This window comes from Schistocerca gregaria, chromosome 3, assembly GCF_023897955.1.
Source record: "Schistocerca gregaria isolate iqSchGreg1 chromosome 3, iqSchGreg1.2, whole genome shotgun sequence".
Taxonomy (NCBI): Eukaryota; Metazoa; Arthropoda; class Insecta; order Orthoptera; family Acrididae; genus Schistocerca; species Schistocerca gregaria.
In genome coordinates this window covers 908,030,559-908,058,259 of record NC_064922.1, presented here as the reverse complement: position 1 = coordinate 908,058,259, position 27,701 = coordinate 908,030,559, and the positions used below count along the sequence as shown (strand labels likewise).

General features: G+C 38.5%; 1 protein-coding gene across 1 annotated transcript; it reads right to left on the bottom strand.

Moving 5' to 3' along the window:
• Positions 1 to 12,925: 12,925 nt before the first annotated feature.
• On the bottom strand, positions 12,926 to 19,092 carry LOC126355671 (uncharacterized). The gene is made up of 3 exons (XM_050006036.1): positions 18,446 to 19,092; positions 13,120 to 13,221; positions 12,926 to 13,002 (listed from the first exon to the last, which is right to left on the bottom strand). The coding sequence occupies exons 1-3, from the start codon at positions 18,603 to 18,605 to the stop codon at positions 12,926 to 12,928; spliced, it is 339 nt and encodes a 112-aa protein (XP_049861993.1). The 5' UTR covers positions 18,606 to 19,092.
• Positions 19,093 to 27,701: the final 8,609 nt, after the last annotated feature.

The window sequence follows — 27,701 nt, the reverse complement described above, 5'->3', positions numbered from 1 at the left end:
CAGTGCCTGTATATTTACTTTTACTAGAAAAATACATTTTTAAAACAATAGTTTTATTATTACCAACATAATATGTACATTTTATTATGATGATTACACATAAATTAAGACAATATAGATTTAAAATAACAGTATCAGAGAAGGGAAGTTGCTACTCACTGCCGTTGTGGTTTCAGCCCTCTGAGACTGCAGACATGTGTGCAAGTTACATTTGCATGAGTGTGTGTGTGTGTGTGTGTGTGTGTGTGTCTACTGCTGACAAAGGCCTCACTGGCCAAAAGCTATAATTGTGTGAATCTTTTTGTTGTGCCTATTGTGACTCAGCATCTCCTCTATATGGTGAGTAGCAACTTTCCTTCTCTGATAGTCTTACATTCCATCCTGGATTTTCCATTGTTAGATTTAAAGTGAGCTACTCAGTACAGGCAGCAATACACAAATTAAGAGAATATACATTTTAAAAAATCTACTTGCCAAGTGGTGGCTGAAGAAAAGACACATGAAAAGATTGAAATGTACAAGCATTTGGAGCCAATTTCTCCTTCTTCTGGCAAAACAGTTGAAGGGAGAGGAAGAGAGATGAAGGAAAAGGATTTGTGAGTTTTAGGAAATGGGGAGAGATATGGAAAAGGTACCCAAAATACAGGTCAGGGGAGACTTACTGGAGGGGTTGAGAAAGAAATACTGGTTGTATATATAGCTAGTGAATTTGGAAGTGCTTCACAATTGCTAAATATGTATGAGAATTGGATATACATTCAAAACCTCTTCCCCTCTCTCTCTACCCATCTCCTCATCACCTTTCTCCTTGTTGATTTCCTCCTCCTCCGCTCCCTCTCTCTCTGTACATCATCTCCCTCCTCTCTCTGTCCATCTCTCCCTGCCACCTCTTTGTGTCCACTGTACCCTTCCCCTTCCCACCCCCTCTGTTCGTCACTCTCTCAGACCTTGTGGCTTGTTTACTGTTATTGGTAATAAAACTTTCATTAGGAACTGAAGTCACTTAAAATGAATGGGTAAATCAGTTGGATCACTGGTAAAGTGGTATAAGAGAGAGCTCTCCAGGAGTTGGATCTGTGAGTTTAGTAACTTCAACAAAAGTATTCCACATACTTTTAATCTGCAAATGGGTGGGGTTACACCGTTTCAGATGATATAGATTTGCAGTAGCATTCTAATTATAAGCCAATAAGCCATAAATCCGTCTTTCCTGTTTGCTGTAAAACCAATGCCATGGAAGAAAACAAAACAGCACATTGTTGTTTAGACAATTAGTTGTTTGAAATTATATGTAAGGAGAAAGGATACATATGTGAGAAATAATTTGGCTAGTGGTTTACATGCCATGCTATTGTATTTGAAACTGACTGTGAGAAAGAGCATAGTGGAGAATTTTCTTTCTTGCAGTTGGTTTTAATACAAAACCTGAATATTGTTGCTTAAAATAATATATAGCCTATCTTTGTCCAAATGTTCATTAAAGTATCATCTTAAAATTGTCCGCCCCTGTAGCTGAGTGGTCAGCGCGACAGACTGTCGAACCAAAGGGCCCGGGTTTGATTCCCGGCTTGGTCGGAGATTTTCTCCACTCAGGGACTGGGTGTTGTGTTGTCCTCATCATCACCATTACATCCCCATCAACGCGCAAGTCGCCGAAGTGGCGTCAAATCGAAAGACTTGCACCAGACGAATGGTCTACCCGACGGGAGGCCCTCGTCACACGACATTTCATTTCATCTTAAAATTTGAAGTGGATCAGTCAAGAACATTTTGAGATTTTTGGTAACAATATTTCCCTTTTATGTTTTACACATATATTTATACATTGTTGTTGTTGTCGTGGCCTTCAGTCCTGAGACTGGTTTGATGCAGCTCTCCATGCTACTCTATCCTGTGCTAGCTTCTTCATCTTCCAGTACCTACTGCTACCTACATCCTTCTGAATCTGCATAGAGTATTCATCTCTTGGTCTCCCTCTACGATTTTTACTCTCCACGCTGCCCTCCAATGCTAACTTTGTGATCCCCTGATGCCTCAGAACATGTCCTACCAACCGGTCCCTTCTTCTTGTCAAGTTGTGCCACAAACTCCTCTTCTCCCCAATTCTATTCAATACCTCCTCATTAGTTATGTGATCTACCATCTAATTCTTCTGTAGCACCATATTTCGAAAGCTTCTATTCTCTTCTTGTCCAGACTAATTATTGTCCATGTTTCACTTCCATACAAATACTTTCAGAAACGACTTCCTGACACTTAAATCTATACTCAATGTTAACAAATTTCTCTTCTTTAGAAACGCTTTCCTTGCCATTGCCACTCTACATTTTATATCCTCTCTACTTTGGCCATCATCAGTTATTTTGCCCTCCCCCCCCCCCCCCCCCCCCAAATAGCAAAACTCTTTTACTTCTTTAAGTGTCTCATTTCCCAATCTAATTCCCTCAGCATCACCCGACTTAATTCGATTGCATTCCATTATCCTCGTTTTGCTTTTGTTGATGTTCATCTTATATCCTCCTTTCAAGACACTGTCCATTCCGTTCAAATGCTCTTCCAAGTCCTTTGCTGTCTCTGACAGAATTACAATGTCATCGGCGAACCTCAAAGTTTTTATTTCTTCTCCATGGATTTTAATACCTATTCCGAATTCTTCTTTTGTTCCCTTTACTGGTTGTTCAATAAACAGATTGAATAACATCGGGGAGAGGCTACAACCCAGTCTCACTCCCTTACCAACCACTGCTTCCCTTTCATGCCCCTCGACTCTTATGACTGCCATCTGGTTTCTGTACAAATTGTAAATAGCCTTTCGCTCCCCGTATCTTACCTCAGCCACCTTCAGAAAGAGAATATTCCAGTCAACATTGTCAAAAGCTTTCTGTAAGTCTACAAATGCTAGAAATGTAGGTTTACCTTTCCTTAATCTTTCTTCTAAGATGCGTCGTAAGGTCAGTATTGCCTCACGTGTTCCAACATTTCTATGGGATCCAAACTGATCTTCACCGAGGTCGACTTCTTCCAGTTTTTCCATTTGTCTGTAAAGAATTCGTGTTAGTATTTTGCAGCTGTGACTTATTAAACTGATAGTTTGGTAATTTTCACATCTGTCAATGACTGCTTTCTTTGGGATTGGAATTATTATATTCCTCTTGAAGTCTGAGGGTATTTCACCTGTCTCATACATCTTTTTCAGTAGATGGTTGAGTTTTGTCAGGACTGGCTCTCCCAAGGCTGTCAGTAGTTCTAATGGAATGTTGTCTACTCCCGGGGCCTTGTTTTGACTCAGGTCTTTGAGTGCTCTGTCAAACTCTTCACGCAGTATTGTATCTCCCATTTCATCTTCATCTACATCCTCTTCCATTTCCATAATATTGTCCTCAAGTACATCACCCTGTGTATAGACCCTCTATATACTCCTTCCACCTTTCTGCTTTCCCTTCTTTCCTTAGAAATGGATTTCCATCTAAGCTCTTGATATTCATAGAAATGACTCTCTTTTCTCCAAATTTTCCTGTAGGCAGTATCTATCTTACCCCTAGTGAGATAAGCCTCTACATCCTTACATCTCCCCGCTAGCCATCCCTGCTTAGCCATTTTGCACTTCCTGTCGATCTCATTTTTGAGACGTTTGTATTCTTTTTTGCCTGCTTCATTTACTGCATTTTTATATTTTCTCCTTTCATATATTGAATATATCCTCTGTTACCCAAGGATTTGTACCAGCCCTCACCTTTTTACCTACTTCATTCTCTGCTGCCTTCACTACTTCATCCCTCAGAGCTACTCCAGTCATGTCAATCATTCCCTTATGCTCCCCCTGAAACTCTGTACAACCTCTGCTTCTTTCAGTTCATATAGGTCCCATTTCCTTAAATTCCCACCGTTTTGCAGTTTCTTCAGTTTTAATCTACAGTTCATAACCATTAGATTGTGGTCAGAGTCCACATCTGCCCCTGGAAATGTCTTACAGTTTAAAACCTGGTTCCTTAATCTCTGTCTTACCATTATATAATCTATCTGATATCTTCTAGTATCTCCAGGATTCTTCTATGTGTACAACCTTCTTTCATGATTCTTGACTCATGTGTTATCTATGATTAAGTTATGCTCTGTGCAAAATTCTACTAGGCGGCTTCCTCTTTCATTTCTTAGCCCCAATCCATATTCATCTACTATGTTTCCATCTCTTCCTTTTCCTACTGTCTAATTCCTGTCACCCATGACTATTAAATTTTCATCTCCCTTCACTACCTGAATAATTTCTTTTATCTCATCATACGTTTCATCAATTTCTTCATCATCTGCAGAACTAGTTGGCATATAGACATGTACTACTGTAGTTGGCATGGGCTTCGTGTCTATCTTGGCCACAATAATGCATTCACCATGCTGTTAGTAGTAGCTTACCCGCACTCCTATTTTTTTATTCATTATTAAACCTACTCCTGCGTTACCTCTATTTGATTTTGTATTTATAACCCTGTATTCACCTGATCAAAAGTCTTGTTCTTCCTGCCACCAAACTTCACTAATTCCCACTATATCTAACTTTAACCTGTCCATTTCCCTTTTTAAATTTTATAACCTACCTCTCTGATTGAGGGATCTGACATTCCACGCTCCGATCCGTAGAATGCCAGTTTTCTTTCTCCTGATAAAGACGTCGTCTTGAGTAGTCCCCGCCCGGAGATCCGAGTGGGGGACTATTTTACCTCCGGAATATTTTACCCAAGAGGATGCCATCATCATTTAACCATACAGTAAAGCTGCATGCCCTCGGGAAAAATTATGGCTGTAGTTTTCCCTTGCTTTCAGCCGTTCGCAGTACCATCACAGCAAGGCCATTTTGGTTAGTGTCACAAGGCCAGATCAGTCAATCATCCAGACTATTACCCTGCAACTACTGAAAAGGCTGCTGCCCCTCTTCAGGAACCACATGTTTGTCTCGCCTCTCAACAGATACTCCTCTGTTGTGGTTGCACTTGCAGTACGGCTATCTGTAACGCTGAGGCACGCAAGCCTCCCCACCAACAGCAAGGTCCATGGTTCATGGACATTATATATATTAAAAAACACATAGATGATGCGACTTACCAAACAAAAGCGCTGGCAGCTCGATAGACACACAAACATACACAAAAAATTCTAGCTTTCGCTTTATGGGAGAGGGTAAGTAGTCATTCCAACCCTGGGAGAGGAAAGACTTACCTTAGGGGGAAAAAAGGACAGGTGTACACTCGCACAAACACACATATCCATCCGCACATACACAGCGCAAGCAGACATTTGTGTGTGTGTGCGAGTGTACACCTGTCCTTTTTTCCCCCCTAAGGTAAGTCTTTCCGCTCCCGGGATTGGAATGACTCCTTACCCTCTCCCTTAAAGCCTACATCCTTTCGTCTTTCCCTCTCCTTCCCTCTTTCCTGAAGAAGCAACCATTGGTTGCGAAAGCTAGACTTTGGTGTGTATGTTTGTGTTTGTTTGTGTGTATATCAAGCTGCCAGTGCTTTTGTTTGGTAAGTTACATCATCTTTGTTTTTAGATATATTTTTCCCACATGGAATGGTTCCCTCTATTATATTCATATCAAAAAACACATAGAGTTTGATCAGCTGAGTGATCAGTAGAGAATTATGTAACAAGTTGAAGGAAATTGGTCAAGAATGTTTCTAATCAGTATTTTCCCCTTTATGTATTAAATATATATTTATATTTACATCATCTACATCTACATGACTACTCAGCAAATCAGACTTAACTGCTTGGCACAAGGTTTATCAAACCACCTTCATGATAATTCTCTGTTATTCCACTCTCAAACAGCACGTGGAAAAACAAATACCTATATCTTTCTATGTGAGCTCTGTTTTATCTTATTTTGTTATGTTGATTATTTTTAACTCTGTAGGTTAATGTCAGCAAAATATTTTCGCATTTGGAAGAGAAAATTGATGATTGAAATTTCATGAGGAGATCCAGCTGCAATGAGAAATGCCTTTGTTTTAATGATGTCCACCCCAAACCCTATGTGACGTCTGTGACAGTCTCTCCCCTGTTTCTCAATAATACAAAACATGCTGCTCTTCTTTGAACTTTCTTGATATTCTGTTAAGAAATTATGGAAATTTTTGGTAAAACCCTTTCAAACAATGGAAAATCCAGGATCGAGTGTAACAATACTATGAAAAAGATAGTTACTATTCACCATATAGTGGAGATGCTGAGTCACAGATAGGCACAACAAAAAGACTGTCATAAAGTGAGCCTTTGGTCAACAAGGCCTTCGTCAAAATAGACAACGTACACACATACACTTCCTCTACACTTGATGAAGGCCTTGTTGGCTGAAAGCTCACTTTAAGACAGTCTTTATGTTTTGCCTATCTGTGGCTCAACATTTCCGAACAGTGCTGTTTTTCTGGGGGAATGCTGGGGGATGCATACCCCTAAACTTTTTCACCGACAAAGTAATTTTTTTACGATTTTGAGAACTTGGAAGAGCGCAAAAGATTTATATCATGGACATAAATTTTTTATTTCATTTTTTCGTGTTAGTAATTGCAATACGAATGATATCATTGCAGTTTGTGGTGGGAAAAGCGATGTCATTGACTGTTTCAAGCATTTCGAAGCTGTGGCAACCGTTCTCAACAACTGAATCGCTGGCAGCCAGTTTGACAAGCATGTAGTGCCCTCACCCGCTAATAGTGGGTGATGGTAGTGCTAAATGGATATGCATACGCTCAAACACCAAGCTACCAATAGATTTCTCTATGGTCCCGCTACCATGATCCTTCGCGATTCATTGCCATCTTTGTTTTGTTGTTCTTTACTCATTTGTGTTTGCTGTTCCATTCTTGTCAGTTGTGCAAAGTTTTACAGGTGTCCTGTCTTTCGTTGCAACTTGTAAGTTAAGTTGCAGGTGAGAGATGAGCAGAAAACTAACAAATTATTGTACTTGTTCTCCTGCATCTAAAAAAAAAAAAAAAAAAAAAAAAAAAAAAAAAAAAAAAAAAACTGTCAATAATTCGTGTGCGAGTGAAAATCCGAGAAGTTCAACATCAGTGGATGATCAAAGTGAAACTGTAAACCTGAGCACTGATTGATTGGACTCACCTGTTTCATTTGACGTGTATTATAGGTCAATTGAAGTGTATGAGACCATTTTCTTTTATTGTTCAGGGGTTGATGGGAATCGCATGCTTCATTTGAGGTGGTGTAAGCTGAAGTGTTCCATACCACACTCTCTTGTATGTTTGGATGTTTCTCGGTATCGCCTGCTGCTTCATTTGAGCGTAGTAGAGTCAACTGAAGAGTCCAATACCATTTTTTTTGTAGTTCAACATGTTGATGACATCATGGCTAAAAGCAGATGGATGGTATCTCATGCTTCAGTTACAGGCAATTTTCACTGCATTATATCCAATGTGGGAGCATCCTCAAACTTTTTTTTTTAGAAAAAAAGCGCTGATTACAAATATATTTATACATTATATGCATTTAAAAATAAATAGCCTATGTCCATTCACATGTACATTTGATTATCATGTAAAGATCTGAAGTTAATTGGTCTAGAACTTTTTGAAATTTTTGCTAATAACATTAAACAACAACTCGTCTTTATAAGTAATATAGATACATTACATTTTCAAACATTGATTATTTTTGTTGATATAATTTAAGCTAAGTTCCTGTTAAATATGGACTGATCATCTAAAGAAGTAAGAGTCAAGGAATGTAACTGTAGAAAGAAAAACGATTACATGGAAGCATTTTTTTTTAAAATATGAGTTAACTTAATATCTAGGTGATCAGGTTAAGCAGGGAAATTACAAAACAACATACATTTCAGGAATGAAAAAAACTAAAATAAATGGTTCAGAGGAAAACTCTGTTTTACCCCACTGTTACTGTGGCATCAATGCAAGGTACAAACTCTAATGTTTGACAAACTAAGATGTTATAGATTTCTGAACTGAGATATTTTCATTATTGAGTACAACACCCACATCTCAATCAGAAGAAACATACTGACATCAACAAAAATTTAAGGCTGCCTAATTAAAAATAATTCTGGAGCACAGCCCCAGAGGAGATCAGACTGTACAATTACATAAATACTGTGCATGTCACTTTATGTTGCGTGGCAGAAGGTACCCTGCACCATTACCAGTCTTTTCTTTCCTGTTATACCCTCAAAAAGAGTGAGGGAAAAAAACTGCCTATGCTCCTCCATATTAGCCCTGACTTCTTATATCTTATCTTTATGATCTTACGCAAAATAAATTTTGGTGTCAGTAAAATCATTCTGTAGTCAGCTTGAAATGCCAGTTCTCTAAATTTTCTCAACAATGTTTCTTGGAAAGAACTCACCTTTACTGCAGAAATTCTCATTTGAGTTCTCAAAGTGTCTCTGTAATACTGTCATGTTGTTCAAATCTACTGCTAACAAATCTAGTAGCCCACTTCTGAATTGCCTCAATGTCTTCCCTTAATTTGATCTGGTGCGGATCCCAAACACATGAACATAACTCAAGAATAGGTTGTACTAGTGTCCTATATGTGGTCTCCTTCAAGATGAACCACACTTCCCCAAAATTCTCCCAATATACCAAACCTGACCATGTTCGTTCCATTTTATATTGCTTTGCAATGCTATACCAGATATTTAAGTGAGGTGACTGTGTCTAGCAGAACACTAATAATACTGTATCTGAAATTACAGGTTTGTTTTTCCTACAAATCCACATTAACTTACGTTTTTCTTCTTTTAGAGCTAGCTACCATTCATCGCACCAACTAGAAATTTTTTCTAAGTGATCTTGTATCTTCCTACAGCCACTCAACTTTGACACCTTCCCAGAGACCACAGCATCATCAACAAACAACCAGAGGTTGCTGCTCACCCTGCCTGCCAGATCATTTATGTATATACAAAATAACAGCTGCCCTACCACACTTCCCTGCGGCAACCCTGATGATATGCATACCTCTGATCAACATTTTTCCTCAGGGGCAACGTACTCAGTTCTATTATTTAAGGAGGGTTTGAGTTTGTTATGTACCTTGGAACCTGTTCCATGTGCTCATATCTTCATTAACAGTCTGCAGCCAGGTACTATGCCAAAGACTTTTTCAAAGTCCAGAAACATGTAGTCTGCCTCTTGCCCTTCTTCCATAGTTCACAGTATATCGTGAGAAAAGGGCCAGCTGAGTTTTGCATGAGTGATGCTTTCAAAAGCCATGCTGATTCACAGACATAAGCTTGCTGGTCAAAAGGAAATTTATCATATACAACCTAAAGATATGTTCAAGAGTTCTGCAGTGAACCAATGTTAAGTGTATTGGTATGTAATTTTGTTGGTTTGTTCTTTTTTCCATCTTATATATACAGGTGTCACCTGTGCTTTCTTCCATTTGCTTGGGACTTTGCACTGGATGAGAGATTTGCAATAAATGCAAGATAAGTAATGGGCCATTGATGTAGAGTACACTTTGCAAAGCCAAACAGGGATTCCTTCTGGGCCTGGTGACTTCCTGTACTGGGTTTCAACTCTTTATGTTGTTTCTCTATGCCAGGGATACCTGGTACTATGTAATCTATATGGAAGTCTGTTCGATGGTCAAATGATGGTATGTTTGTACGATTCTCCTGCATAAAATTTAAAACTTATGCTTTCATTTTGCTGTCTTCAGCTGCCACAACTTACTGATCAATGGGTGTCTGGATGGACACTTTAGACTCCCTTAGCGATTTTGCGTAGGACCAGAATTTTCTCATGTTTGGGCCAGGTCTTTTGTTAAAGTATGATGGTGGTAGCTGTTGTACGTACACTTTGTGCATAGATCTTTTCACTGGTTCATGAATCTATACTAACCTTTATCTGCTGTGATTTGTGCATTATCTTTTGAATCAAGAGTGCAACAGCCTTTGCTTCTTCAGCATTTTCTCAATTTTATTGTTAGACCATGGGGGATGTTTTCTCTCCGTAATCCACTTACTAGGCACATAGTTCTTCAGATCATGATTTACAATCTGTTTAAACTTCACCCATAATTCCTCTATGTCCACATTACTGGAACTAAGTGATGTCTGTTAATTCACTACATGAGATGCTAACAACTGCTTATCTGCTCATTCCAGAGGAAACACTCTCCTAGCCTTCTTGACTGATTTATTAATTCTGTCATGATCACTAATCCCCATCTCATTCTGATGCCTTCAATAAGGTCTGGTCTGTTTGTGACTACAAGGACTAAGGTATTTCCATTGCATGTGGGCTGCTAAACTAGCTGGTCAAGACAGTTTTCAGTAAATTTGTTCAAAATTGTTTCACAAGACTGTCTGCATGTATAACCTAGAATGAATCCGTATACATCCCAGTCTGTAGTCATTCATAACTAGGATGTCATGTGAAAAATCATGACCAAAATTTTACGGCAGTAGAGGCCAATAAGTCTAATCCTTGGAGATTATGATGATGTATGTCTATAGCCTGAATAAAGTACTTAAAGATCAACAGTGATGAGGAGCACTTGTTCTTGCTATCACACAGCATGTGGTGTTCTCATGCAAACACACACAAAGTGGTTATGCACTCATAGTAAATGCCACAAAGCAAGAAATTACTTAATTAAGCATAAAGAAATTGTAAGGGTTGAAAAAAAGAGTAGCACAGTGATTTAGGAACTGTGTGCAATTTTTCAGAAATATAGGAGAGAATTTCTAAGTGTGAGGCACAGGTGACCTGGAAAAGTACAGTTTCATGCCAATAAAACTATATGTAAACAATGTGGATCACATTGATACCTATTATCGACCTGTTGATCAAATCATCTTCAGAGTCAAAGAGAACCATCTTGCTCAGGTTGGAAGCTCTTCTTAAGGTTTTTTTCATGTTTTGATTAAAAATTTGTTTTGTTTTTAAATATGTCTAATGTGAACACTATTTATTTTTTATTCAACCAGACATGTTTTGACACCTATGTGTCATCTTCTACGAGTCCAGTTTATTTATATAAAATATAACACAAAGTTTATAATTATTTATTGATAAATAATTGTACTTTGTATTATACTTTACAAAAATAAATGTGACCCATGGAAGACGACACATAGTGCTGAAACATGTGTGGGTGAAAAAAATGGAATAGTGTTTTACATAATGCAGATTTCAAAAAAATGCCGAATTTCAAATTCAAAATTAGTGCTGTAAAATGCAGTTTGTTGAATAAGGTGTGAGTGCAACAGTGAGTTTCTTAATTTCATTGTCTAGCTGAGAGAGTGTAGGATACAAAAGAATCATGTTTTAATTGAATAGTTTCTTTTTAATTGCTTTCTAAAATCTATGAAGTAAATGTGTGTGCACGTGTGTGTATGTGTGTCTGTGTGTGTGTGTGTGAGTGTGTGTGTACGCAGTTGTGTATGTTTCAGGACTAGTGTAATTCATGTCACATCCACAGAGTTTCTGCTTAACAACCCAGAGGGGTGAGGTAATTTTTGCCAGGCTTTACAGTCTTAATGTCTGCATCAGGCCATATATATAGAAACTTGCACATGGGAAAAATATATTAAAAACAAAGATTCCAAGACTTACCAAGCAGGAAAGCGCTGGTAGACAGGCGCAATAAATAAAACACACAAACACACACACAGAATTTCTAGCTTTCGCAACTGACGGTTGCTTCTTCAGGAAAGAGGGAAGGAGAGAGAAAGACGAAAGGATGTGGGTTTTAAGGGAGAGTGTAAGGAGTCATTCCAATCCCGGGAGCGGAAAGACTTACCTTAGGGGGAAGAAAGGACAGGTGTACACTCGCACACTCGCACATATCCATCCGCACATACACAGACCCAAGCATATGTATGGATGGATGTGTGTGTGTGTGTGTGTGTGTGTGTGTGTGTGTGTGTGCGTGCGTGCGCGCGCGCGATTATATACCTATCCTTTTTTCCCCCTAAGGTAAGTCTTTCCGCTCCCGGGATTGGAATGACTCCTTACTCTCTCCCTTAAAACCCACATCCTTTCATCTTTCCTTTTCCTTCCCTCTTTCCTGAGAAGCAACCGCTGGTTGCGAAAGCTCAAAATTCTGTGTGTGTGTTTTATTTATTCTGCCTATCTACCGGCGCTTTCACGCTTGGTAAGTCTTGGAATCTTTGTTTTTAATATATTTTTCCCATGTGGAAGTTTCTTTCTACTTTATTTAGTGAATGCTAGATCTCATTTCATACCTTAGTTGTTTACTACGAAAAAAAATAAAAGAGAAGTCCCTAATTGCCACAATCATCATTGTCTTCAAAAGTAATTGTCCACTAGCTGCAGGATGCTCCTTAGTACAATAGCATGCATACACACAGAAAATCACCAAAGATAAATTAGAAGAACACTGTTATAAGTGAAGTACAGTCTGTAGGTCAAAGGATAAGCCAACGAATCAATTTTGTTTTGGTGGATGATACTGGGGATGCCAGAAGCGTGCTGCTTTGTTCCACATGTAGGATGAAGGTACCATCTGCTTCAGGTGAGCCAAGTATACCCTTATCTCATTCTGACCTGAATACAAGGTACCACATGCAATATCTCAATAATTTTTCTGTGTATTGATGCCATTTTAAGTCATTATCCAGTTGAATCCCAACAAATATTACACAGTATTTCATTTAGTGTTATGGCCATCATGTCTACTCATGTGCCTGTAATATATCGCTTGACTCCTTCTACATCTCAAATATATCTCTGTATGATGATGAATGAGTGAATGAATAGGCTATTGCAAAATAGAAAGAAGCTGTAACTAGTTGAATAATTTGGAAATAGAAGAATGTGATACTGACCAGGAAACATTGTGACTACATAATGTGAAGACTAAAGGCTAAGATTCACCAGTTTTACAGGTTTTAAATACATCTCAATCATACCACTTTTTATTTAAAGAGTATATCATTTTCAAATCTATCTACATAATAACATTTTGCATCAATATGACAACATGAAATCATAACTAAAAATATGTATTTTATTTTCAGAATTTAGTGGTGAATGTGCACAGCAGGTTGTAGAAACAGCTGTTGGAGATGACTATAGTGGCTTCAGGTGTAAAATATGTGGCAAGCAGTACAAATGGTCTCAGAGTCTGAGAAGACATCAGCAGTTAGAATGTGGCAAGGAGCCACAGTATTCCTGTGGGTTGTGTTCATATCGCAGCAAGCAGAAGGCACATCTGAAAAGACATCTTCAGTTGATTCATCGAGCTGCAGTTAATTTTAACAGGAGACAAACTTATTTAAGTGATTTAATAATTTAGTGGTATATGTTAACAATTTTGTACTAATTACATTACTCCTTTAAGACACAATACACTAATAAATATTTAGGCACTCGAATCCTCTTTAACTCTTATTTTTCTTGGATTAAGGCCTCTAACACGAATTTTTAAAGGATAAGGAGTCAATCAATACTTACGTCTGTTGTTCTAGACATTTAGTGTGACTCCACAAATGGGGTAAATCATGATTAATTGCAATAATGGAAAATATTGAGAGGAACACAGCCAATGGAGTGAGTGAAGACAATCAATTGCCTTACAGAGGAGACATAGTTAATTAAAGGTTTTCTCAAACCTGGATCTTTTGTTGCACTATGTGTATTGGAGGTTAAGTTGGTATTCAGTCAATGCAACCACTTATAATTTGAACACCTATGTTGCCTTGTATAAAATGAAATATGCAAATACAATTTTGTACAATTAGTTTTTAGGCTAAGGAGTAGTCATGATATTATTTTTGTTGAACAAACAACTGTTTACTCCATAAAGTAATACCCAAGTGTACTGCTGTATACAAGAGCTACAATTTAACCTCAAGAACTCATGTTGTGAATTTCCTTATGCTCTGAAAGTGAAACCAACAAATGTGTCCTAATTTAAATTGATAATCTTCATATGTGAGAACAAATACACCAGCAAAAATTTTATTGTGTTGTCATCTAATAGAAATGAAAGAACTTAGTGTAATGACATGATCATTTTGTGTGATTAATATAATATTTCAGTCAGTAGCACCAAAAAAGAATTTTTTTTAAATGTTCAGGATTGTATTCTCCTCATTCCAACAAGTCACTGCTAATTCACCAAAGATTCTATGTAATTCTATTGTGGTATGTCATAATAATAATGTTGTTGTTGTGGTCTTCAGTCCTGAGACTGGTTTGATGCAGCTCTCCATGCTACTCTATCCTGTGAAAGCTTCTTCATCTCCCAGAACCCACTGCAACCCACATCCTTCTGAATCTGCTTAGTGTAGTCATCTCTTGGTCTCCCTCTACGATTTTTACCCTTTATGCTGCCCTCCAATACTAAATTGGTAATCCCTTGATGCCTCAGAACATGTCCTACCAACCGATCCCTTCTTCTGGTCAAGTTGTGCCACAAACTTCTCTTTCCCCCAATCCTATTCAATACTTCCTCATTCGTTATGTGATCTGCCCATCTAATCTTCAGCATTCTTCTGTAGCACCACATTTCAAAAGCTTCTATTCTCTTCTTGTCTAAACTATTTATCGTCCATGTTTCACTTCCATACATGGCTACACTCCATACAAATACTTTCAGAAATGACTTCCTGACACTTAAATCTATACTCGTTGTTAACAAATTTCTCTTCTTCAGAAACGCTTTGCTTGCCATTGCCAGTCTACATTTTATATTTAAGTGTCTCATTTCCTAATCTAATTCCCTCAGCATCAACTGACGTAATTCGACTGCATTCCATTATCCTCATTTTGCTTTTGTTGATGTTCATCTTATATCCTCCTTTCAAGACACTATCCATTCCATTCAACTGCTCTTCCAAGTCCTTTGCTGTCTCTGACAGAATTATGATGTCATCGGCGAACCTCAAAGTTTTTATTTCATCTCCATGGATTTTAATACCTCCAAATTTTTCTTTTGTATCCTTTACTGCTTGCTCAATATACAGATTGAATAACATCGGGGAGAGACTACAACCCTGTCTCACTCCCTTCCCAACCACTGCTTCCCTTTCATGTCCCTCTACTCTTATAACTGCCATCTGGTTTCTGTACAAATTGTAAATAGCCTTTCGCTCCCTGTACTTTACCCCTGCCACCTTCAGAATTTGAAAGAGAGTATTCCAGTCAACATTGTCAAAAGCTTTCTCTAAGTCTACAAATGCTAGAAACGTAGGTTTGCCCTTCCTTAATCTAGCTTCTAAGATAAGTCGTATGTTTGTCATATATACCATGCCTGGAAAACTCCAGTTATTACCATTTCTTCACTTGGCCTGCAGGAATATTAAACACACAGATATGCAGATACAACTTTTTAATATTAAATGTAATTTATTCATAACAGGACTGTATTTAAGTATCAAATAAAATTATTTCCAGTCTATTACAGAGACATTTCTTGTAATGTTGTTTTTATAATTAAATTAATTTTCACTTAAATAGGTACTTTTCAGTTGATACTGATGTTTAAGAATATTAGGATTTGAAACCTCCTGGCATATAAAACTGTTTGCAGATCCATGACTCCAATATGGAACCTTCACCTTTTGTGGGCAAGTGCTCTATCAACCAAACTATTCAAGCATGACTTACAAGCCACCTCACAGCTTTAGTTAAACTAATACATTTTGTCCTACCTTCCTAACATCACAGAAATTCTCCTGCATACCTTGTATACTAGCTCTCCTGGAAGAAAGGATGTTGTTGTTGCTGTGGTCTTCAGTCCTGAGACTGGTTTGATGCAGCTCTCCATGCTACTCTATCCTGTGCAAGCTTCTTCATCTCCCAGTACCTACTGCAGCCTACATCCTACTGAATCTGCTTAGTGTTTTCATCTCTTGGCCTCCCTCTATGGTTTTTACCCTCCAAGCTGCCCTCCAATGCTAAATTTGTGATCCCCTGATGCCTCAGAACATGTCCTACCAATCGGTTCCTTCTTCTTCTCAAGTTGTGCCACAAATTCCTCTTCTCCCCAATTCTACTCAATACCTCATCATTAATTATGTGATCTACCCATCTGATCTTCAGCATTCTTCTGTACACCACATTTCAAAAGCTTCTATTCTCTTCTTGTCCAAACTATTTATCATCCATGTTTCACTTCCATACATGACTACACTCCATACAAATACTTTCAGAAACGACTTCCTGACACTTAAATCTATACTCAATGTTAATAAATTTCTCTTCTTCAGAAATGCTTTCCTTGCCATTGCCAGTCTACATTTTATATCATCTCTACTTTGACCATCATCAGTTTTAGCTCCTCAAATAGCAAAACTCCTTTACTTCTTTAAGTGTCACATTTCCTACTCTAATTCCCTCAGAATCACTCGACCTAATTCAATTGCATTCCATTATCCTCATTTTGCTTTTGTTGATGTTCATCTTATATCCTCCTTTCAAGACACTGTCCATTCTATTCAACTGCTCTTCCAAGTACTTTGCTGTCTCTGACAGAATTATAATGTCATCGGCGAACCTCAAAAGTTTTTAGTTTTTCTTTATGGATTTTAATACCTACTCCGAATTTTTCTTTTGTTTCCTTTACTGCTTGCTCAATATACAAATTGAATAACATCGGGGAGAGGCTACAACCCTGTCTCACTCCCTTCCTAACCACTGCTTCCGTTCCGTGCCCGTCGACTCTTATAACTGCCATCTGGTTTCTGTACAAGTTGTAAATAGCCTTTCGCTCCCTGTATCTTACCCCTGCCACCTTTATAACTTGAAAGAGAGTATTCCAGTCAACATTGTCAAAAGCTTTCTCTAAGTCTACAAATGCTAGAAATTTAGGTTTGCCTTTCCTTAATCTTTCTTCTAAGATAAGTCATAAGGTCAGTATTGCCTCACGTGTTCCAACATTTCTATGGGATCCAAACTGATCTTCACTGAGGTCGACTTCTTCCAGTTTTTCCATTCGTCCGTAAAGAATTCATGTTAGTATTTTGCAGCTGTGACTTATTAAACTGATAGTTTGGTAATTTTCACATCTGTCAATGACTGCTTTCGTTGGGATTGGAATTATTATATTCCTCTTGAAGTCTGAAGGTATTTCACCTGTCTCATACATCTTGCTCAGTAGATGGTTGAGTTTTGTCAGGACTGGCTCTTCCAAGGCCGTCAGTATTTCTAGTGGAATGTTGTCTATTCCTGGGGCCTTGTTTCAGCTCAGGTCTTTGAGTGCTCTGTCAAACTCTTCACGCAGTATTGTATCTCCCATTTCATCTTCATCTACCTCCTCTTCCATTTCCGTAGTATTGTCCTCAAGAACATCACTCTTGTATAGACCCTCTATATATTCCTTCCACCTTTCTGCTTTCTCTTCTTTGCTTGGAACTGGGTTTCCATCTGAGCTCTTATTATTCATACAATTGGCCCTCTTTTCTCCAAAGGTCTCTTAAATTTTCCTGTAGGCAGTATCTATCTTACCCCTCGTGAGATAAGCCTCTACATCCTTACATCTGCCCGCTAGACATCCCTGCTTAGCCATTTTACATTTCCTGTCGATCTCATTTTTGAGTCATTTGTATTCCTTTTTGCCTGCTTCATTTACTGCATTTTTATATTTTCTCCTTTCATCAATTAAATTCAATATTTCTTCTGTTGCCCAAGGATTTCTACTAACCTTCGTCTTTTTACCTACTTGATCCTCTGCTGCCTTGACTACTTCATCCCTCAGACCTACCCATTCTTCTTCTACTGTATTTATTTCCCCCATTCCTGTCAATTGTTCTCAATCTACAGTTCATAACCAACATACTGTGGTCAGAGTCCACATCTGCCCGTGGGAATGTCTTACAATTTAAAACCTGGTTCCTAAATCTCTGTCTTACCATTATATAATCTATCTGATATCTTCTAGTATCTCCAAGGTTCTTCCATGTATACAACCTTCTTTCATGATTCATGAACCACGTGTTAGCTATGATTAAGTTATGCTCTGTGCAAAATTCTACTAGGCGGCTTCCTCTTTCATTTCTTAGCCCCAATCCATATTCATCTACTACGTTTCCTTGTCTTCCTTTTCCTACTGTCTAATTCCAGTCACCCATGACTATTCAGTTTTCGTCTCCCTTCACTATCTGAATAATTTCTTTTATCTCATCATACATTTCATCAATTTCATTGTCATCTGCAGAGCTAGTTGGCATATAGACTTGTACTAGTGTAGTAGGCGTGGGCTACTTGTCTATCTTGCCACAAAAATGCGTTCAGTATGCTGTTTGTAGTAGCTCACCAGCACTCCTATTTTTCTATTCATTATTAAACCTACTCCTGCATTACACCTGTTTGATTTTGTATAACTCTGTATTCACCTGACCAAAAGTCTTGTTCCTCCTGCCACCGAACTTCATTAATTTGCACTATATCTAACTTTAACCTGTCCATTTCCCTTTTTAAATTTTCTAACCTACCTGCCTGATTAAGAGATCTGACGTTCCGCGCTCCAATCCATAGAACACCAGTTTTCTTTCTCCTGAAAACGATGTCCTTTTGAGTAGTCCCCGCCTGGAGATCCGAATGGGGGATTGTTTTACCTCCGGAATATTTTACCCAAGAGGATGCCATCATCATTTAACCATACAGTAAAGCTTCATCATTTAACCATACAGTAAATCTGCAAATAAATGGTTTAGCTGCAGCCAAGAGGATTGTTTCCAGTATGAATTTTCACTGTACTATGGAGTGTGTGCTGCTAGTCCTGCAAGGTATGCAGGAGAACTTGGCCGTGTAGTTTGGAAGGTAGGAGAAGAGGTACAGCACAAGTAAATATGTGAGAGTGTCCTCTGGGTCATGCTTAGATACTTTAGTCTGTAGAGCACTTGTCTGCAAAAGGCAAAGGCCCCAGATTCAAGTCCCGGACTGGCACCATGTTTTAGTTAGCCAGGAAGCCTCACATCAGCACACATTCCGCTATAGAGTGAAAATTCATTATGGTCACAGACAGCTTTCTGAGTCTTTACCACATTTTCAGTTCATAGAAAGTGATTGTTAATATAAATATGATTTGAAACGCAGCCTGTGACCACTGAAAGAGAGTTTCACAGGTTGCACAAAACAGCTGTATGTACAAAGTGTACATGTCTTATTAATGTAAACAAATGTACCAGATGATGGACATATAATCCTCTAAAATATATAATTGGAAGAGATGTATTTCAATTGATATTGAACATTATGTGCCTAACATAAAAATGCTTGAATTTAAAGAAAGAAGAGAGGGAAGAGAGGGAGAGGAAAAAGGTGTGTGCAAAAGAGAGGAGGGGCAGATGAAATAAAAACAGATTAATAAATAGTTGAGTATGGCAAACAGGGGGGCTAATGGTAATGGAAGGAGAGTAGTATGATGGAAGGATATACTGAAGTGATGGTTCTCATCTCAGGAGTTCAGGAAAACTTGTGCTGAGTGGGATCTCAAATGGCCTCTTTGGCATAGTAGATATTCAGATCTAACTAATTAATGGAACATCTCATATAAAGATGTGAAACAATTACTAACAAAGAGATAGAGGGGCTGGCCAGTACTTACCTCAGCTCAGTACAGCCGATAGAAACACAAAAAAACAACCGAAAATTTAAGTTCCTAGCTTTCGGAATAAATGTTCCTTCATCAGGGAGGAGAGAGGGGAAAGAAAGGGAAGAAGGGATTTAGTTACTCACAACCCAGGTTATGAAGCAACAGGGAAAGGAAAACAGGGAAGGTAGCAAGGATGGAGGCATGGTTGTCTGAGGGAAGCCAAAGATATTCTACTGCAGGTACTGTGCCAGCTTCAAACCAAAGAGGATGCATACAGAAGTAAAGAGGTGTATAGTATAAATAGAAAAAGAGAAGTGGACTATAAACCGAACAAGACAATAGGAGGCAAATGAAACTAGATCACTTGAGTCATGTTGTGGAGATTGCTCAGCAACTGGATACTAGGTATCCCCAAATTGGGTAGCTCTTCTGTATATTTATGAACACTCTTGAAATTTAACACAGGTCATTGTTATGTAGTTATTTATTTTTTGTTCATTTAATCTGCAAAGATTAGGGCCATGAGGCCTTCCCTTATACCGTATGTACCTAGGCATGATACAAGTTTTACATTACATTTATTAAGATAAGCATATTGTAAGTTACATCTGATACACAACATTTAAAAATTACTATAGTGCATAAATAAACAAAAACATGGTCCACATTTATTTATGTGAGGTTCAATAATATACAAGTTATGGAAAGGTTGATTTAAATTGTGAACACCAGCAGAAGTGGACTTGAGAGGAATGGTGGAAGAGAGAGAGCAAGAGGAATGTTATAAAACACAAGTAATAAAGACAGGGGACAAGATAGTCACATGGATAACTGTGGAATGAAAAGAGAAAGAAGCATGTCTTGGTGAAGATGGGAGCCTTTGATTTTCAGATTGACGGATTGAAAAACTGACAATATACAGGGTGATTCAAAAAGAATACCACAACTTTAAAAATGTGTATTTAATGAAAGAAACATAATATAACCTTCTGTTATACATCATTACAAAGAGTATTTAAAAAGGTTTTTTCACTCAAAAACAAGTTCAGTGATGTTCAATATGGCCCCCTCCAGACACTCGAGCAATATCAACCCGATACTCCAACTCGTTCAACACTCTCTGTAGCATATCAGGCGTAACAGTTTAGATAGCTGCTGTTATTTCTCATTTCAAATCATCAATGGTGGCTAGGAGAGGTGGCCGAAACACCATATCCTTAACATACCCCATAAGAAAAAGTCGCAGGGGGTAAGATCAGGGCTTCTTGGAGGCCAGTGATGAAGTGCTCTGTCATGGGCTTTTCCCTTTGCACAAACACCCATTCTCTGTAAACTGTTTATACCAACGTTTAATACAACACCTATCAGGAGGTTTAACACCATACTTCATTCGAAATGCACGCTGAACAACTGTCGTCGATTCACTTCTGCCGTACTCAATAACACAAAAAGCTTTCTGTTGAGCGGTCGCCATCTTAGCATCAACTGACGCTGACGCCTAGTCAACAGCGCCTCAAGCGAACAAATGTACAACTAAATGAAACTTTATAGCTCCCTTAATTCGCCGACAGATAGTGCTTAGCTCTGCCTTTTGTCGTTGCAGAGTTTTAAATTCCTAAAGTTGTGGTATTCTTTTTGAATGACCCTGTATTATACTTTCTGAGGAAATATGAGACTGATGGAAGGAAGTGCTTCAGCATCATCTTAAAAGTAACATGATATTTAACTGCTGTGTGCTTCATAGCTTGTTCCAGAGGTAGACAAGAGCGAAAGAGAAGGAGTTTGTGATTGCTTCCGTTTGATGGATAGGCACAGCTAGGTCATATGACAAGTGAGGGCCTGTGCCTTAATTATGATAAGATGATAGGCACTTAATCTGTAATATGAGGAATTGGGGTGCTTAGAAACTGAGGAGCCATTGGAGTAGATGTAACATATTGGTCTGGCAGCAACCAACCTAAGTGGGTGTATGGAGTATTTATATACTCACACAGACATATGGTGCAGATGTAGCTCACACAAGCTTTCACAGTCAGTTCGAACCATCCAGTGTTGTCGTTGTTTGTACTATGCTGGATTACATTATAGTATTGAAGGTTTGGCAAAACAAATTATTGCACAAGTTTACATTTCAAATCCTATAGAAGTATGTTTTAAAACTTTTTAAAGGTATAGAGGCAAGTCTTCCTGTATGTAGTGACAATATTTTATGCCCAGTTGAACTGCTCATCCAAAGTTAGACTCAGGTTCTTCACTATTTCTGGGTAAGGCATTGGAATACCATTCAGGAGAACAGGAAGCAATTGTACACAGCATTCAGAACTTATTAATTTCTGATTGGGTATTAAAATTATGTGGGGCTTTTTTGAATTTAGTTTAATTCCCCAAGTTTTGCAACCATTTTACCAGTGAAGAAAGATCATTCATCTGAGTGATCACTGTTTTGATATCTTCAGGTCAGGTACTTAGGTCAAGCATGAGGTAATTGGTATAGAAATGGTATTTGCAAGAGGACAATGCTGACGAGATATCGGGCATGTCTTTGCTGGTCATCAGGGCTCAATTCGAAGTGGGACTCATCACTGAAGACAACTATGCTCCAGTCAATGAGATTCCAGGCTGAAGACATGTCTGGAGATGCCCTGGACAGCAGTAGAATACAAATCTGACTGTCACCTACCATAAGGCCTGACAACCAGGAGTTGGGGTGTCATTTCATTTCATAGCAGGACTGCACTGGTTATCATCCATAGTTCCCTTACAACACAGTGGTAAGTTGCTGATATTCTGTGTCCCATTTTGTTGCCCTCCATGGCAAGCTATTCTGGGCTTACAATTCGGCAAGATAATGATCACCCTTATATGGCGAGAGTTTCTACTGCTTGTCTTTGTGCTTGCCAAACCCTGCCTTAGTCAGAAAGGTCACTCGATCTCTCCCAGATTGAGAATATTTATAACATTATTGGTAGGGCCCTCCAACCATCTTGAGATTTTGATGATCTAATGTGCCAAATCGACAGAATTTGGCATGGTGTTGCTCAGGAGGATGTCCAACATCTATATCAATCTATACCAAGCTGAATAACTACTTGCATAAGAGCCAGAGGTGGACCAGTGTGTTATAGACTTGCTCAATTTGTGAAGCTCTTTCTCTTGAATAACTCATCTAATTTTTTTTTAGAATTGTAATATTTTTTTTTTATCTGTATAGGTGCATCACTTCTACCAATTTCAGTCCCATTCCTTTGTGGTGCTTTCTTTTTCTTTTTCTTAAGTGTAATACCTTATTACGACAAGTTGTTTAGTGCTAATATGATACTGAGTTCATTACATAAAACATGTTTTATAGAATCAATAGCTTTTGTTGTAGGAAACTGTTATGCTTTAATACTGGAAATGTTTACAATCAACAATAGCAAGAATATTTTACAATCAGATAATTACATAATTATACTGACTGTGTGATTGAAGGCTATTTAAATCTGAGAAATGAAATTAATTATAGTAGATACAGTAATAAATAGAAGAATAAACAGAGTTAATTGGTGTGCACATTCAGTAAGACATTGGTATCATAAACTGCAGTTGACGTGGCATAGTATGGTACTAATGTCTCATCCCACTCTGCCATATCACATCTCAATATCACCATTTAGTGGTCATTTGTGAAAATTAATGAATTATTTGGGCATCATGCTGTTTATGGGAGATTATGTTATTTCTTTTGAGCAACAGTTGTTTTGTAACTGCAGTTGAAGAGGATGTGAAACTTTATGGAACATTGTCAAAAAATTGTTCCCAATCTTTCTTCTGTCATTCACTCGCACAGCTCTTACTGGGATGCAGAAAAGGACTAGCTTGACACTGAAGCAAAATATGGCACCGATTTCCAGGACACTCCATTCCTTGCCCCTCTGCCAACGCCCCCCCCCCCCACTCCCCTCCCCCCCTGCCACCCAATGGTAAGTGATTGTGGATGTAATATACATGGTTCACATCCGCTCTCAAATACAAGAAGAGCAAGATTTCCAGCTTCTGTATAAGTTAACCAGAACAGTAGTTTGTCTTCTGTCTGCGGACAAACAAGAACTGTAATGGCATGCAGAGATGACATGTACTTTTCGATGTCAACAAAAATAATCAGTTTTTGAGCTTTTGAAAACATAATGTACCTGAACATAATTTAATATTTTATTTAATAATATCTATCACTCCAGTTTTAATATTTTATTTAATATTTCACTTTTATGTGACAGTGGAATTGTAGCATACCTAAAAGAGAAAAAAAAAATTCCAGGTCAAGAAAATAGCACATTCTCCATATCTGTGAGGTGCAATTCAGTGTTACATGTTGTTGTAGATTTATGAATTTTGGAGCACCATTAGTATGACTGCATAATAAGGTGTCAGTATGAAGAAGCAAAGACAGATATGGTCTGCAACATCAGTACTTGCTATTGTATTGCTGATCTATTCCACATCATAATGTTTTTGCACATGTGCATGAATGTCACTTGAAACCACAAGTTACAAAGTAAACATGAGATAGAGATCAAGACCAAACACTGTCAGTCATCCTCACTGTAACTCCAACCCTCTCTTCCTGGAGCCTGAGTGAGTTGCCCTTCCTTTTTAATCTCTCCTTCTTAAGGAAGTGACTATCAGTTCTGAAAGCTAGAGCAGTGTGTGTACTTTTATGTATGTCTGTCAGCATTACTGATATTTTGTGTCCTGAAGATAAGTACTGGCTGGCGATTCAATCTCATAATTAGTTTTCTCACGTGAGTTTTCCTTCTCATGCTGTCAGTGGTGAATAACAATCATAATCAGATTCTAAAATGCAGAAACTCCTTTTGGTGAATTTCTATTGCTAATCAATACTTCTATTTTGTCTGATACAGTCTTTTCACTTTGCATGAATATGAAAACATTTTCATAAAATGAAATATAGTGATTAATGTTTACTGTATTTTCAGACTTCACTATAAAGCAAGTGCAACATGAACTGGTAACGGCAGTGGATGTGCAGCGCAATGGCTACAGATGTGATGTATGTGGTAAGCGATATAACTGGCCAGAAAGTTTGAGGCGACACCAAAAGTTTGAATGTGGTAAGGAACCCCAATATTTCTGTTCACTGTGTCCATATCGATGCAAACAGAAAGGAAATTTGAAAAGACACATTTTAAGCATTCATACGAGTGCCAGCTTTCCTAGCTACTAGGGAAGAAGCAAGCCTGTGGTAGTGGTTTTGTAATTCATAAAGTTTGTTTTTACAATTGTTATACAGGCCGTATTTGAATTGTCATATAGATTTGGCCAAATAAATATTTCCAACCCAATTTCACATCATTCAAAGATCATACATAACCCAGAGTCAACTAAAAGTATGTCAAGCTTCTCCCGAAGAAAATAGGGCAAATAAACTACTGGTCTCTCCCATACCAAATATAATGACAAGACACTGATTAGGAATATTCAGAGGACAACACTGGGCCTCCTCAAGAACAGTTCATTTCCAGTTACCCTAATTAAGGGTTTGTGCCAGCATGTTTCTGTTCCTTCAAGACTCTATGGTCTACCAAAATTCCATAAGGATGGAATCCCCCTTTGACTTATTATAAGTAATGTAGGAATGCATATTTTGTAGCTAAATATCTTACATCAGTTCTGGATCCACTTGTAGGCAAATGCAACTGTCACATCCGGAACTCAGAGGACTTCGTAGGTTGTCTGAAAATGCTCAGACTACAACCGTCAGATATCTTATCTAGTTCAAACATTGTGTCTTTATTTTTGGAAGGTCATTTGCAGAATCCTCTGCATTTAATAGGCAGCAAGCTGGAGGAGAACACAGTGGCACACTTTCAACATGTGAAACTTCCTGGCAGATTAAAACTGTGTGCCGGACTGAGACTCAAACTCGGGACCTTTGCCTTTCATGGGCAAGTGCTCTTCAGCTACCCAAGCACGACTCATGCTCCGTCCTCACAGCTTCAATTCCGACAGTACACTGTCTCCTACCTTCCAAACTTTACAGAAGCTCTCCTGTGAACCCTGCAGAACTAGCACTCCTGAAAGAAAGGATATTGCAGAGACATGGCTTAGCCGTAGCCTGGGGGATTAAAACTGCCATGTCTCCGCAATATCCTTTCTTTCAGGAGTGCTAGTTCTGTAGGGTTCACAGGAGAGCTTATGTAAAGTTTGGAATGTAGGAGATGGTGTACTGGTGAATTGAAGCTGTGAGGACATGGCGTGAGTCGTGCTTGGGTAGCTCAAGAGCACTTGCCCACAAAAGGCAAAGGTCCCGAGTTCGAGTCTCGAACTGTCACACAGTTTTAATCAGCCAGGAAGATTCATATCAGCACACATTCCATTGCAGAGCGAAAATCTCATTCTGGAAACGTCCCCTAGGCTATGGCTCAGCCATGTCTCTGCAATATCCTTTCTTTCAGGAGTGCTAGTTCTGCAGGGTATGCAGGAGAGCTTCTGTAAAGTTTGAAAGGTAGGAGACGATGTACTGGTGGAATTGAAGCTGTGAGGATGGGGCATGAGTCGTGCTTGGGTAGCTCAAGAGCAGTTGCCCACAAAAGGCATAGGTCCCGAGTTCGAGTCTCGGTCCGGCACAAAGTTTTAATCTGCCAGGAAGTTTCACATCAGCACACACTCCACTGCAGAGCGAAAATCTCATTCTGGACTTTAAACATGTGCTAACTTCAAACATAATTTTTATTTAATAATGATCATACTAAACACATGGACAGAGTCACTGCAGGAGTACCCCACCTGCCATGGAGGTCAACTATTCTATGGAAGGTTCTGAATAGAAAGTGCTACAGTCAACTGTCAACTACTTTAAAACCTTTTTACTTTTAGCAATATGTGGATGATATGTGGGTGGTGCTGCCTCGTGGAACCAAAATATTACCCATATTCCATCAACACGTAAGTTCGTTCCACCTGAATATTCTGTTTGTGATGATGGAGTCAGAGAAAGATAGCACATTACATTTCTTGGACATTATGGTACAAAGGAAAGCTGACAGAATGCTGGGACATAGCATGTATTGCAAGTCTACTTGCACCTAATTATATTTTCAAGCTACATGTTACCAGTACCTGCTGAATGCCATAATATACATACTGCACAGTCTGATTCACACAGCATGCATCGTGTCTTATTGTGATAGCCTGCCACGTGGGCTTCAACATCTTAAGGCATCTTTTTGACAGAACCACTATTCTGAAAGACAGATTAATCACATATTCTACCAAAAATGAGTCCAGCTGAGATAAAGAATGAAAAAAAATTGAAACACCTTCTGTCACAATTTTCCTGCTGTACTTTGGCAGTACTACATCAAGTATCAGACGAGTCTTCAACAGACAGCATGAGAGGTGTCTTTTGCCTCCCCAATGAAACTGAGGAATAATGTGATTAACATCATTGCCATACATATTAGGGCTGACTGGATGAATCTGCAATAGCAGGCCATTGCCTTTGTACAGTGTACCACATGATGTAGGAAAATATGAAGATTCAGTCCTCAGTTTTCTCTTCCTAGGACACTGTTATGGAGAAGGTCATGCTTATTCATGTGGCAGACAACCCCACCATTAGATAGAAAGAAAAATGAATATTTTCAATGACGTTTATACCCCAGAATAGTGGTTGTTCCATCTATATACCAACTTTATTTTTGCTCCCAGTGATAGCACTGGTTATAGGACACATGCACAAAAGGCAGCAGCTTGGCTCCTGGTAGGGCACTCTGGATGCCCTACCACCATCTACCTGAAAGCAACTTGATCATAAATGTGAGACTCTCAAACAGTGCCTCCATACAGGCCATCACATTGCAGACAGCACAAGTTACTATTTACCAACAGTAGCAAATATGTCAAGCAGTTGCCTTGAGGAAATGTGGGCTAGACAAAAGTGATCCAGCAGCATGTTCAAGACTCATACACTAAACATAACTGCCAGAAAAGCATGAAGGATCAAAATGTTAATGTTACTGGCCATGAGTTATTAATTTAAGAGAAGAACTGTACATTGCTGATGTGCTATAGCAACAGATACAATGATATAAACTGACAGTAATTGGAAAACATTTCAAATGTTACTTGGCTTGAGCACTCTGGATATCAGG

Bases quoted from the DNA above. Each gene is read 5' to 3' on its own strand.
- LOC126355671 (XM_050006036.1), bottom strand. From the start codon at position 18,605: ATGATGATGGCATCCTCTTGGGTAAAATATTCCGGAGGTAAAACAATC. The intron at 13,222-18,445 runs GTAGGTTAGAAA...ATGTCTTTTCAG, and splicing joins CAGATCTCTTAATCAGGCAG to ATGTGCCTTCTGCTTGCTGC. The intron at 13,003-13,119 runs GTACTGCTTGCC...ACATATTTTTAG, and splicing joins CTCAGACTCTGAGACCATTT to TTATGATTTCATGTTGTCAT.